The sequence below is a fragment of the Ixodes scapularis genome, unplaced genomic scaffold (genome assembly GCF_016920785.2).
Source record: "Ixodes scapularis isolate PalLabHiFi unplaced genomic scaffold, ASM1692078v2 PGA_scaffold7__128_contigs__length_106722199, whole genome shotgun sequence".
In the NCBI taxonomy this organism is placed as follows: Eukaryota; Metazoa; Arthropoda; class Arachnida; order Ixodida; family Ixodidae; genus Ixodes; species Ixodes scapularis.
This window is the reverse complement of record NW_024609882.1, coordinates 20,762,515-20,774,792: the sequence shown is the minus strand read 5'-3', so window position 1 is coordinate 20,774,792 and position 12,278 is coordinate 20,762,515. Positions and strand designations below refer to the sequence as shown.

At 45.0% G+C, this 12,278-nt stretch overlaps 1 protein-coding gene across 1 annotated transcript; it reads right to left on the bottom strand.

Annotated features, from left to right (window-relative positions):
* Positions 1–6,649: 6,649 nt before the first annotated feature.
* On the bottom strand, positions 6,650–7,090 carry LOC121833313 (zinc finger protein 775-like). Its single transcript, XM_042286500.1, has one exon. The coding sequence runs from the start codon at positions 7,088–7,090 to the stop codon at positions 6,650–6,652; it is 441 nt and encodes a 146-aa protein (XP_042142434.1).
* Between the last annotated feature and the right edge of the window lie 5,188 nt (positions 7,091–12,278).

Below are 12,278 nucleotides of genomic sequence, written 5' to 3'. Positions count from 1 at the left end.
GTAAGTGACATGTATGCCGACTGCTGTTTCAACATGGTAAATGTCACACGTTACTATACACTGATGTATGCACACATTCCAACATATCATAAACAGCCTGGGGGCCAAACCCTGCCCCATCATGACAGCTACAGGAAACAGATACTAAAATGCTATTACACAATCCAAAAATTTTTTTTTTGAAATATAATAGTATTTATAAAAAAAAAAAAATCATTCAGGTGGCAGTTTTTGCAGCCGTCCAGACCTTACCGGGTATCTCACTAAAACATGACCAGTTGGAAGCAGCAAGTGCAAAAATATTCATCATAAGTTTCCACAAAGAATATTACACAACAGAGAAAGCTATCTCTAGGCTAATGGCTCATTCGCAACGCCATTACAAAGCGGAGAAAATAGGGTTCCTTCGTTCAAATCATTATCTTGTGTAAATAATATGACGTAAACAATGGCCCACAAAACATTGCACATCTCTCAGAACAGGTAGGAAAAAGAAAAACCTTTGGCAAACATGTTAGACCTTAAATATTCTTTCTCTGTTGAGTCACGCACGTCAAAAGGGGAATAGACAGGTGAACAGTAATGATCTATCGTGATTTTACCTCGGGATTGCCACATTTGTTACTGGGAAGGTTACTAGAACAATCATAATGCAGATCCACACACAAAGTTTGCGAGAAACTCCTTTTGCGACTTTGGCTTAGTGCCGAAAGGTGCTCCGATTGCCCTTAGCCCGGCTGCAATTAGAAAACAACATATCCAAAGACACAACCACACCTTTGGGTCACAACGAAGATTTGCACGAACTTACAGACACACGTTCAGATTGTGCAAACACCGAACACGACAGAGTCGCGCGCGAGAGACTTGGGCAAGCAACACCAGGTCAGTGCCAGGCCCCGATTGGTTGCTTCTTCCTTTAACTCATGAGCAGAAGCCAACCCGACAAAGCTGTCTCCAAGACCGGCAAAATCGAGGCTTTGCACGAAAGAGCTAGCCGACGACTCTCTCCCAAAAGCTATGGGGGAGCTCCGCGTTCGAAAGGCTATACGTATAGGTATATATATTATAAACGCTTTGATTTCATCTTAAAATAAATACTCTCCATATATTCCTCCGCTGACTTTGGTTCCTAACATAAAAGGATCTCCGCGAATGAAAGCACGCCAGGAAAAGGAAGAGTCTCGTCTAACAGTTCTAATTCGAGCGACAGATGTCTTGTCGTCGATGCGGAGTAAAATGATTGCAGTGGGGATGAGTGAGCGCACGTGCGACGATGGATTGTCCCGATGGTGGCAGGTGAGAGTTTGTGTTGCCCCCTCTATTCTACGAACAGACGTTGGCAGTATTCTAATTCGGTGCCTCGATGAACGCATCTCTCTCTGAATATAAATTGAAAACATGAACAGGGTTTCGAAATGCTTTCCGTGCCTGGGGCGACGTCATCTTGACACGAGAAAAACATCCCACCTCATCACGACCAAGCTATCGAGTGTTCTAACGGCTACCCCGGTAAAAAATAAATATCATGTACAGCACCGGTTGCCACGTTCCAAGACGAGTGGCTTCTCAGGATTGTTATGTACCGCACATTCACGGAAGAAACATCTATACGTGTTAAGTTCACTGGGTGTTCGAGCAGTGTTGCCAGCAAACATTTACACATTTTCTTTATCTGTAAATATGGTGAGAAAATGTTGCAAAATTGCTACATACATGCACACACATACTAAAAAGAGCTGGTCTCAGCTCAGTGTCACAAGCGTAGTTAGTGCTATACCGTGCTCTTCAAAGCACAGAAAAACTACAACTGAGTTATGCACATGTGTTTACAAATAGCAAAAAGAGCAAAAACACTTTGGGCCTGGGCTTTTCGGCTAAATTAGGTGACCGGACAACTCGCCATACCTCTACCTCGTGCAGAAAAGGCAAAGAGTTTTGTACTTTAAAACGTGTAACAGCCTTACGAAATTCACAAAAAAAAAAAGATGAGACAATGTTAAATTAAAGCAGGACGTCTTTGACCAAGAAAAAAAAAAAAGAATAAAAAAAGTTACTTGCTGTCAAACTAAAAGTCTGGTTGCTTTCCCTTTTAGACAGAGATAAAAAAAAAAAAAAACACCTTAGTTTGTTGGCAAGCAAGAAACACAAATTATGTAATAACAAAAAAAAAAAAAGAAATGGTTTCGCAGAACACTTTTTTTTTTAATGGGAGTGACATAATATTCTAATGACACTAAAGAAATTTTCTACAGCCTGAAAAACACAGCGCCCATTCCCCAAGTATATACTCCTCACAAAATACTGTTCTTTCACCAGCATACAAAACGCATCTTTTGATTATGAAAAAAAAAAGATCTTGGCTCCGGCACTCGTAAAAAGATCCTTCCGATTGTCAAAACTTCACGTTCTGAGGGTTTCTTAAAGGGACACTGACACCCCCCAAAAATTTTTTTTATTTTTTGCCAGGCGCTTCATTATGGTGTCGGAGGACTACCCAATAAATATTTTGCAACAGAGTAGCGTATTTTTTTAATAAAGCCAAAAGACGCAACTCCTCGAAACCGAAACCGAAACCCGGCGGAGGTCGGAGAAGTGGAGAGAAGAGTGTGAGTGGCGGAAGTCACGTGGCTACACCCTACCGTGCGTTTTTTTTTTTGTTTGTTTTTTTCTCCTTTCCGGTAGCAGACGACAGGACATGCGGCGTGCGATGGGGCGTGCGGGAACTGCTCGCCGTGCGATTTTTTTTGCTGTTATGTTTGTTCCGCTCGTTGTTCTGTACTCCAAGATGAGTTGTTTTGTACATTGAGGAGTTGGAGATGAGTAGTGAGTGCCCGTGGTGAATTTCCATGATCGGCTCCGAAAAGAATACACCCAAGATGTTGCGTGAAGAGCTGGCTCACATTTCCTGAATCCGAAAAAAAGTGGCATTGTGCGACAGAGTTTCCGAAAGATCAACGGGATCGGGACCAACGGCTGGCTGCAATTCCTGTAGAACATATACGGGCACCTCGGAAAGCGGACGTTACCTGATTTATATGCTCCTTGCATTTTGTGGAAAGTGATTACATTGAGCTCGCAGGTGTCAAAACGGAAATCCCATACCATTTAAATCAGCGAAGTATCGTCCACAACATTAGTTTGTTATTTTTTTGTTTGCTTCTTCAGTGATGATTGTAAAAAAAAATTATATGTAAACATCGGAAAATGTTTGAAGAAAAAAAAATAAAGGTTCACGGGGGATCGAACCCGGTCCTACCGCGTGTGAACCGGACGTCTTCCCCACTAAGCTACTGGGGCATCGCTTTTCTGTTGGATCTCTTTCCTTAGTAACAATTCAGCCGGTAAACTGTAAGTTGGAAAGTTTGCTGTCGATTTTGCTCCAGCAAAAGCACTCCTGGGTCGAAGTCGAGAAGCACCACGCTTTGGGGACATTCGCACCTAGTAAAGAAATCGTACGCGTGCATATTGAACTCGAAGTAGACACGTCGTGCTTGACGTTTGCGCGAGCGATGTCTTCAGCCACGAGAAGGGAGCGACGGCTCGGCAACGTCTTCGTGCAAATCGGCTTGGTGGCCGGGCGTGTCGTACGGGATGAATACCAATTCTTTTGATCAGTCCCAAATTTCTCTTTTAACGGTAGACAGAATTCGCCGGTACCGCGAACGACAGTTCTGAAATAGAGGTCCCACGCCCGTCGTCCCCGCCATCGCCGTCCCCGCGAGTCCCACGATACGCGAAACGACGAACGCACAGAATGCTTCCGGTTGTCTGTGGCACTTTTTTTTTCAATCAACGTATTTACAGCTTTTTAGAAGCCACAAAAAATGGGCTTCATATTTTTTTCTATTTTTAATAATGAGTGTGTGCCTTCAGTGACCCACGACTTTGATTAAATTTGGTGGTCGCATCGATACCTTAGAAAACGGCCCGTGACCGCGAAAAAGAGAGTGAGCGAGACTCGAACAGGCCAGTTCTTGATCGGCGGTTTTCGGGCGGAAAGAAACCGAATTTCGAGCCGCAAATTCTGTTCTGGGTAGTTGAGCTCTCATATGTCACGCACAACTAAAAACCTCAGCGAGCATAAATACCCTGTCAGTGTCCCTTTAAGCAAGATTTCAACCTCCCTGCATTGGTTAATAACTGTAGTTGATTCAACAGATTTTTTTTTCCATATATAATTACTGGAGTGTTGAGATTGTCAGACATTGATTTAAAGGTCTCTCAGACAAACCACTTTTGCATGTAACACACTACGTTTTAAAATGGACACCAAAAGAGTACCAAGAAAAGTTGCCATATGTCTCTTCTGTCCACTCTAACCTATAATCAATGGCCAGCTTTGAACAGAATAGGTTCTGCAGAACAAGATAACTCCTTATCACCGGAATGCTTCCAGAACATCTGAATGCCACTATTGTACAAAGATTGTCAGATCATGCTTCAAACAAAGGCAGGGAAGGCTCAGAACCACTGATGTGCTTAGATCTTGCCACGTCGAAAGGCATCCTGCCCCAAAACACAACTTTCTCACACTGCAGCCAGAACCAGAGTGCCGTACGCCACTGAATCCCCTCCAAACCAGATTTGTTGTTCGCCAAAAATCCACTTCTGAACACACCAAGTGTCCGACGTACCGCCGCAACCAAGGTCGATGGATGGGTGCGGTTAGCAAACTTCTAAAGAGAAACAGACCTTCCTCTTTCACTGGCATTCCATCACCAGTTAACTGGAGCGCCACAGCTTTTGCACGCTGTGATGCACCCCCACAACAGCAGTTCGAAGCGCAGCCAGAGCTTGCAAGAAAGATGGCACTTCAATCAACTGCTGACAAACTTTCCGGGAGAAAGGAGCTAAGCTTTCGCAAGCAAGCCTCTCACAATCTGCTGACCGATGGTATCCATCCAGTAACGTTGGCCTTAACGTAATCTGCAAACCGTGCTGTACCAACATCTGCACATAGAAAACTCTGAACTTTCAGTGAATGTGCATTTAGGTGGTGCACTTTACCAGGAGGATATTCAAGCCATAGCTTCCTTCCTGTGATAAGTGAGACCTAAAAACTTGCTCGGATCAATAGCAGACACGTTCGCAGAGAACCGAGTTGGCGATTGTCATAACTTGTGGCGCCGTCTCTCGACGGGTGCGTCGAGCAGACGAAAGTGTGCATCATTTGCTCGCTGCACCTGTCGGGAGATGGCACCACAACCTACAACAACTGCCAATTCGGTCGTCTATGAACACATTCGCCGTTGACCTTGGCGAGTTTTTTTAGTCTCCTATAACAACTGCCAATTCGGTCGTCTATGAACACATTCGCCGTTGACCTTGGCGAGTTTTTTTAGTCTCCTATTTCGCAGGAAGGGGAGCTATGGCTTTAAATTTCATAAGGTAAAATGCACCACTCGAAGGAGTTAAGACGCGAAAATTAAACGGGTAGATTATTCTTGAAAAGAAATGTTTACAGGCTACTGACTATTTGCGTTCAATCTAGGAAGAACGCTGACCACTCTCGTCTAGCGACCCGGCAGCACTGCCCAAGTTAGTCACACCATGGTGCCCATTAACCACATGATCATCATATTTAGTCGAACGCTATCATGTTCTAGGCACCCCCATGCTCGCCGCGGTACAATCGCAGATTCTCACGTTACTCGGCTACTCCAATGCTCCTCTTGCTCTCGCCCCCTTCCCTTTGACCTTCCACCCAGCATGCATGTGCAAGGTCGACACGGACGACTGCAAGTTCGTTCGTGATGATCTCCTCGTCATTGCTGGATCTGGTCACCGGAGGGTCAAAGTCAAAATGACCAGCTTCCAACATCCCTCAATAACAATCACTCTCATGATCATCGCTGCTGCGATCCGTGCCGAAGACTCCGACGATGCGAGGAATGCCGTGGATGTCGTGGTCTCGAAACCGCGTGCTCAAAATGTGGAAGGTAAATAAGGAAGCTGAAGCGCGAGATGCCAAAAGAGTCAAGTCTGCGAGAGCACGCAAGGGGACGCCGCACGCTGGGCGAACGGCTTTATCGACGCCAACAAACCTTTTCGGATGGGGTGCATCCAAAAGTCCAGAACATAAATCGATTCATAAACTATTGTGCATTTTCAAAACAAATTTAGCAAAACATATAGGAACTTGGAATGGGACCTAGCAGTATAGTAACCTCATATCTTATTTTTCTGCATGCCCTAACCCCTTAAAAAGCACATTTGGTGAAAGCTCGAGCTTTCTATGTGCAGGCGCCGGTTTTTCCTGCCCTTTTTAGGGCATTTAGGGCCATTGTAGATGCCTTACAAAGTCATCTACGTGATGAGAGCGGTATGCAGGAGTTTCAGTCATCCCACCTCCAACACAAGCTTGCTGCCTTCCATGACACTCCGGCTTCTGGCAAGCTTTGAGCAGGCACATGCAGCCAAAGCATGTTAAAAGGCAATGAGCATCTGCTCAAGGCCGTTCCGGCATTCTCATTCCGTCAGCGACCACGGTCCCAAATGACCACACTCCAATCTCCTTAAAGAAAGAGCACAGAGACTCAAACTTAAAGGTCCAAAACTCCAAACGGGAGAAGAGACGGGACACTGAAACACAAACCGAGAGCCGCCGCCGCCGGTGCACAAAGAAGATGATGCAAGAGGTCGCAGACTAGTAGTCCACGAAGCTCTCGTCATGCGTCTTGGCGTGCCGCTCGTAGTGGTGCTTCTGGATGAACCCGCGCCCGCACAGCTTGCAGCGGTACGGGTGCTGGGTGCTGATCGTCAGCAGGCTGCCGAGGAAGCTGTTCTCCGTGGCCGTTGTCTCCTTGAAGCGTCCGTCGTGGGTCGGCAGGTGCTTCTGCAGGTGGTCCTTGCGCGTGAAGGCCCGTCCGCACACCTCGCACTGGAACGGGCGCTCGCCTGTGTGCAGCCGCATGTGGCGGTTCAGCTTGGCCCGGTAGTCGCTCGTGTAGGGGCAGAAGTTGCACGGGAACTTGCGCAGCTTCCCGCCTTCCGAGGAGTGGTGGTGGTGATGGTGGTGGTGGTGGGGGAAGCTGCTGCCACCGGAGTTGCCGTCCACGCTGCCGCACGGCGACACGCTGGACAGCATCAGCCCCTTGGGAATCCGCACCGTCACTGCATTTTTTTTTTTATTCTTTTAGTCTTTTTGTTTTTTTTAACAAAAATATGCAACGAGGTTGCTTTATGTTAAAAGTTTGTCACTTTTATACAAAAAATAGGGTCGAAGAGGGACGGCCCGAGACGCAGCCGAGTGGAACTATGCCGGCTTGATCCGGCGGGTCGTGTTAGCAGAAAAAATAATGGCAAGTACCGCATTTTTCAGTCTGTAAGTCAGTGTCGTAAAACGTCGTGCCCTTCTATAAATGGCCGTTTTGACAGAAAAGTCGGCAGACAAGTCGCACCTTCGTATAAATCACACTTAAATATTTGTATGGTCGGTGCTGCAAAACCAAATCGATAAGCTCGCATATCTGCATTTTGTGACAGCGATATGTGCAAAAGCGAGACCCAGTTTCAATATTCTCTCCAATTAATAAAACGAGAAATATTACCTCCCGTGGCAAAATTTCTGCGGTAAAGGCTCCAACTTATAGAGAAAAAAAAAAACAAATACATGGGAAAATACTTTTGCCCGTTTGCTAGTGCAACATTTCCGCACTTAAGAATGACTGGTCGTTCTTTCATGTTACCATTTAAGCAAGACCTACGGTCGATCCGTACAATAGACAAAGCCCGCGTCATACACTCAGCTGCGTCTTGGTCCTGCGTTCGAACAAATCTCTTGTTTGTACAAACATACATAGTAGTAGCGTCGGGACGTTTGCGACACGGATGGAAGGAAGCGCACTTTAAGCAAGGTTTGGCGGCGAAATTCATATCTACAAACAAGTTTCGGGCAGGGCCACAAATTCACATCACATTGAACGATATATGTAGATAAAGCTCTGAACGTTCTTTACTTACGAATTTAGGAAGTACAGTAAGAGTGCTCTCCGAAACACTGCTGACATGCTGAAACTTAAGCAAATTATGAAGATAGTCAAAGTTTGCAAAAATTTGTAGAACTGACGCGAAAAAAAGCCAACTAGGGTGGCAGCCATTGTTGCACTAAAACACTTAGCTTATTCAGGCCCCAAAGACAATAAATCTCATGATGAAGCATTGTTGCCACACTGGGGTTTTCACCGGGTTCCCGCTAAAATTCTTGAACCTTACAAACTCACCGGTCCCATTAAATCTCTCCTGTATTTCTACTTTGTGAAATCTCGTTACCGACTTAATTTAAATACAATATCAAAAACGCTTTGCTCCTGATACTGCTCAAAATAAAAGTATCAAGCATGCACATGCTGTGTACCTTGAAAGGGGTAACCTGACCGGTCAGTTAAGAAAAAAGCTGCAAAAATCCATGTTGAATTTTACAACTAACTCTGAACTCCGGTCGCACGCGCTCGGTTCTTAAAGAGTGTGTACAGACTTGCGTCGCTTCTGACAAATTCTGAGATGGACCTCGCCATGCGACTCGTTACACCTTGCAACACGTTTCGGTGACACTAAGAAACACGCCCGGGCAAAAGCGATAGAAGAAAATTCAGTGAAATTGAGTCCCACAGACGGCACAGATGATTTCCGAACATCGACACATACTTCCTCGCTTGAAGATGAAACGGGAATGCTGAGTCAGCCTGCTTTCCAGCAGGCTAAAGTTGAGTCCCTTAGCACGAAAACAATAGAAAAACTCGACAACATTTGCAGTTTCAGCACCCACATCAACAAAGTCACCAAGGACACTTTGACGTAAAATAGGACCATCATAACAATCTTCAGAAACAACACAGAGAAGAAAAAAAACGACCGTGAACACCAAAACCAACGCTGAAAACAATGCTAGAAGCCACACCAGAACCCAGGGTCAAACGCGCGTGCAACTCCGGCAAACACGCGAGCCAGACCCGCACAGCCTCGGTCCGTCGTGAATCCTACGACCACAAATCCTCAAAGCTGGGTTCCCGGGAACTTGGGGGGTTCCCCAGAGCGCCCTCGGGGGCGTCCCTGAACTCCCAAGTCTCCTGCCTTCGAGCATATTTCAGGTTTGAGCTCTCTTTTTACGCCCCATTATCTGCACTATAGTTTACAAGGTCAGTAAGCTTCCGCATTTCTTTGCTGCCACGATTCTGAGACTGAAAGGTGGCTGTCGAAAGCAACGGCCGTTCCTCGAGATGGAAGAGCTCGAGAACCCCAAACCTAGGCGAGTCACGTGACGCAGTGAACCCTGTGGCGCATCAGGTGGTGCTTTCGGCTGAACGACTTGAAGCAGCTCGAGCACTGGTACGGGCGGTCCCCGGTGTGGCGCCTTTCGTGGTGCAGGCGGTTCGTCGGATAGTCGCTGCTGTAGCTGCAGTAGCGGCACGGGTACTTTTTGACGACCACATAGTTTGTCCGCGCCGCCGGGGGCTGCGGCGGAACATTTCTTTCCGCCCACGACGACATGCCTGAACGCAACGAGACAAAGGCACTGTCAAACGAGAGCCAGACGACCAAGCTGCGACGCAAGCCCGAGATTGTATTCTAGGAGTTCTAAGGGGTGCCGGGCTTTGCCGGTCGAGTTACCAATAGACGGCTCGGGTCTCATACTTCTACGGCGATCGTGGCATAGCTCGGATGCATGCTCTTTCAAGGTATAACATATTGCACCTATGGGTACGAAGCGCTTCAGTGTGCCTCTGGTTTTGTGAAACCAAAATAAGGTGGATTTCTGGACCGACGAGTCGTCATTTTCCGCGGATGTGTCGTATTCGGTGGTGGACATGTTTTCATACTTTCGGCGCGTGCTACGGAATTAAGTAAAAAATTAAATCGGGAGATTACGTCATCAAATATACCTACTCAAATCCACCTGAGAGAATAGCTTTCCCCCAAGACCCAGCTGTGCTGCGGGAAAGCGTCCGCCAAAACATCCCCTCCATGATTGTCTTTTTGTCGCAGTGCGTTTATCATTGCAGCTTTCTAAAATGTTAGCAATTTTCAGGCATTGCCATTTCATTAGACGATAAAGTTGGATACACAGATATTCATTATTTTCTGCTGTTTGAGTACACTTAAAAATATAATGACACACTCAGTTATGTAACTGATTTATACACTCCAGGTCAATACCAAAGTAAAGTTGACCTATTCCCTGGACAGAAGCGTAAAATCTTACAGTCATTAGAGCTTTCACAGTTGTTGAAGCTGGCTAGAGGTGAACTAAGCCCCGTAGAAACAGTTTAGCCAGTTCTACTTGTTAGTGATATCAGCAGCCTCCTGCCTTGTTCAAACACACACACACCACACAAATTCAACATAGTTGCGACCCTTTAATAAGCATCCTATCATTAGAGGAAATGTAAATGTGTGCAAAGTGCAACGTCGGCAAAAGAGCATCACATGCTAATGCATTGTTTTTAACTTAGCACGCATACATACAGAACTATCTGAGAATGTTATGCACACAGGTTCTGCTCTAGCCTTCCTCTCATCCCTCATACAGCTTTTGAAAAGCTGTCTTTTCAAACATGCAACCCTGTACAAGCTAAAAATTAAAAAAAAAGTGGTTAGAATTTATTTATTTATTTATTTATTTATTTATTTATCAGAAGCAGGACCATGGGTCTGTTAAAAAATGACTGATCCCATAAACATTTTTGGGTACCCATGAGCATTTGGTACAGAAGGTACCCGAATGGTACCTTCTGTACCAACTCTCTGTAACTTTTCATCCTACTTTAAAAATACTAGCTAAAAAGTATGGAAACACACTATAGTAACATTCACAGCTTACCATCTAACAAGTTACGATCCTATGCTCATGCCAGCCACCTTTTCTGGCTGTCATCTCAAAAGGACACTTCACCCAGTCACCGCTAGATAACAATGCTTGAGAAAACTGAAAAGCGAAAAGCTCAAATTCATTTTAACCCAGAAAGATAGCAAAGAACCCTATTTATGTAATCCCAGGCACCTCCCTCCTCTTTTACAAAACGCCAGTATTTAAGAAAGTAGGAGCGCTCACCTACCAAACATGCTTAAAACTTGCCTACAAGGTTTGCTCCCTCTCAAATCTTGTCTTTTAAGAACAGCAAGGAAGGGGCTAAGAATAGCATAAATAGGCCGCATACGAATTCATTTTCATAGGCATCTAAAGGCCCGTTCACACTCTTCCGACCGAGCAAGACCGAGAGAGACCAGACCAGCTTTTAGGCCTCTTGCGATCTCTTAGGACCAGCTCCGCTGCAGCACATCCGGTCCTAAAAAGTCGCAAAAGGCTTAAAAACCGGTCTGGTCTCACTCGATCGCAAGAGTGTGAACGGCGCTTTATGTTCTCCACATTTCACAAAGCAAAGTAACATAAAAAGTAATCTCTCGCGCAGGCTGAAATGCACAAGAGCCCCTGGTCCTGCCCATTTGTGAAATTCAGTACAACTTAAGCATTGCAAGGAACCCACACAAATGAAGTCATTTCTAGTAAATATTCAATTTATACAATATTCAAGTCAAGGATATAATAGTTCGCCCAGAACGGAAGAGGTACAAAATGTCTCTGCAGTTCATTTTCCGAAGTTACTTTGCGGAACAACAGCACTAACAGTACTTACTCTCTGTAGAGTTCACGACTTCCAAGATAATGACACGCCCAGATTACGAGCAAGTCACTAGAGGACAATAAAAAGGCATTCCTTTCTCTTTACACCATAGGCACTTGCGCAGTAGTATACACTGATGTCACTGAAACGGGAATGCTAAGAAACAAAATATCCACAAATAGACTGTAGAAGACTGCTGCACAAAATCAGGTTGAATAAAACCACAAACTCCAATGCAATGTGGCATAATTAAACTAATTTCTTAGAATCTACTCACAGTGACATAAATTAATACCTTTCCTGTACATGAAAGCCTTCTATAATGTACTAGTGTGTCAGTTTTGAGGTGGTAATACCATGAGCTGAGTAACACAGGCGTTCTCGCCATTGAATGTCAATATAGATATGATAAATCATGCAAACATATATAGTTCTCATTTTAAATATTATATAAGCCCCATCTACCAATCTTTCCAAAATACACATATAAAGGTTTGTACGAGCTAACCCAAGCAACAAGAATATGATGCACCGTTGAAAAAATATATTTAGGTGTATATACATATGAAGATAAAGATGCAGTACTATCCCAAAGTGCAATGAACTTGCAACAGTCTTAAAACATTGTAATTCCCCCCCCATGCAAAAAAGCCA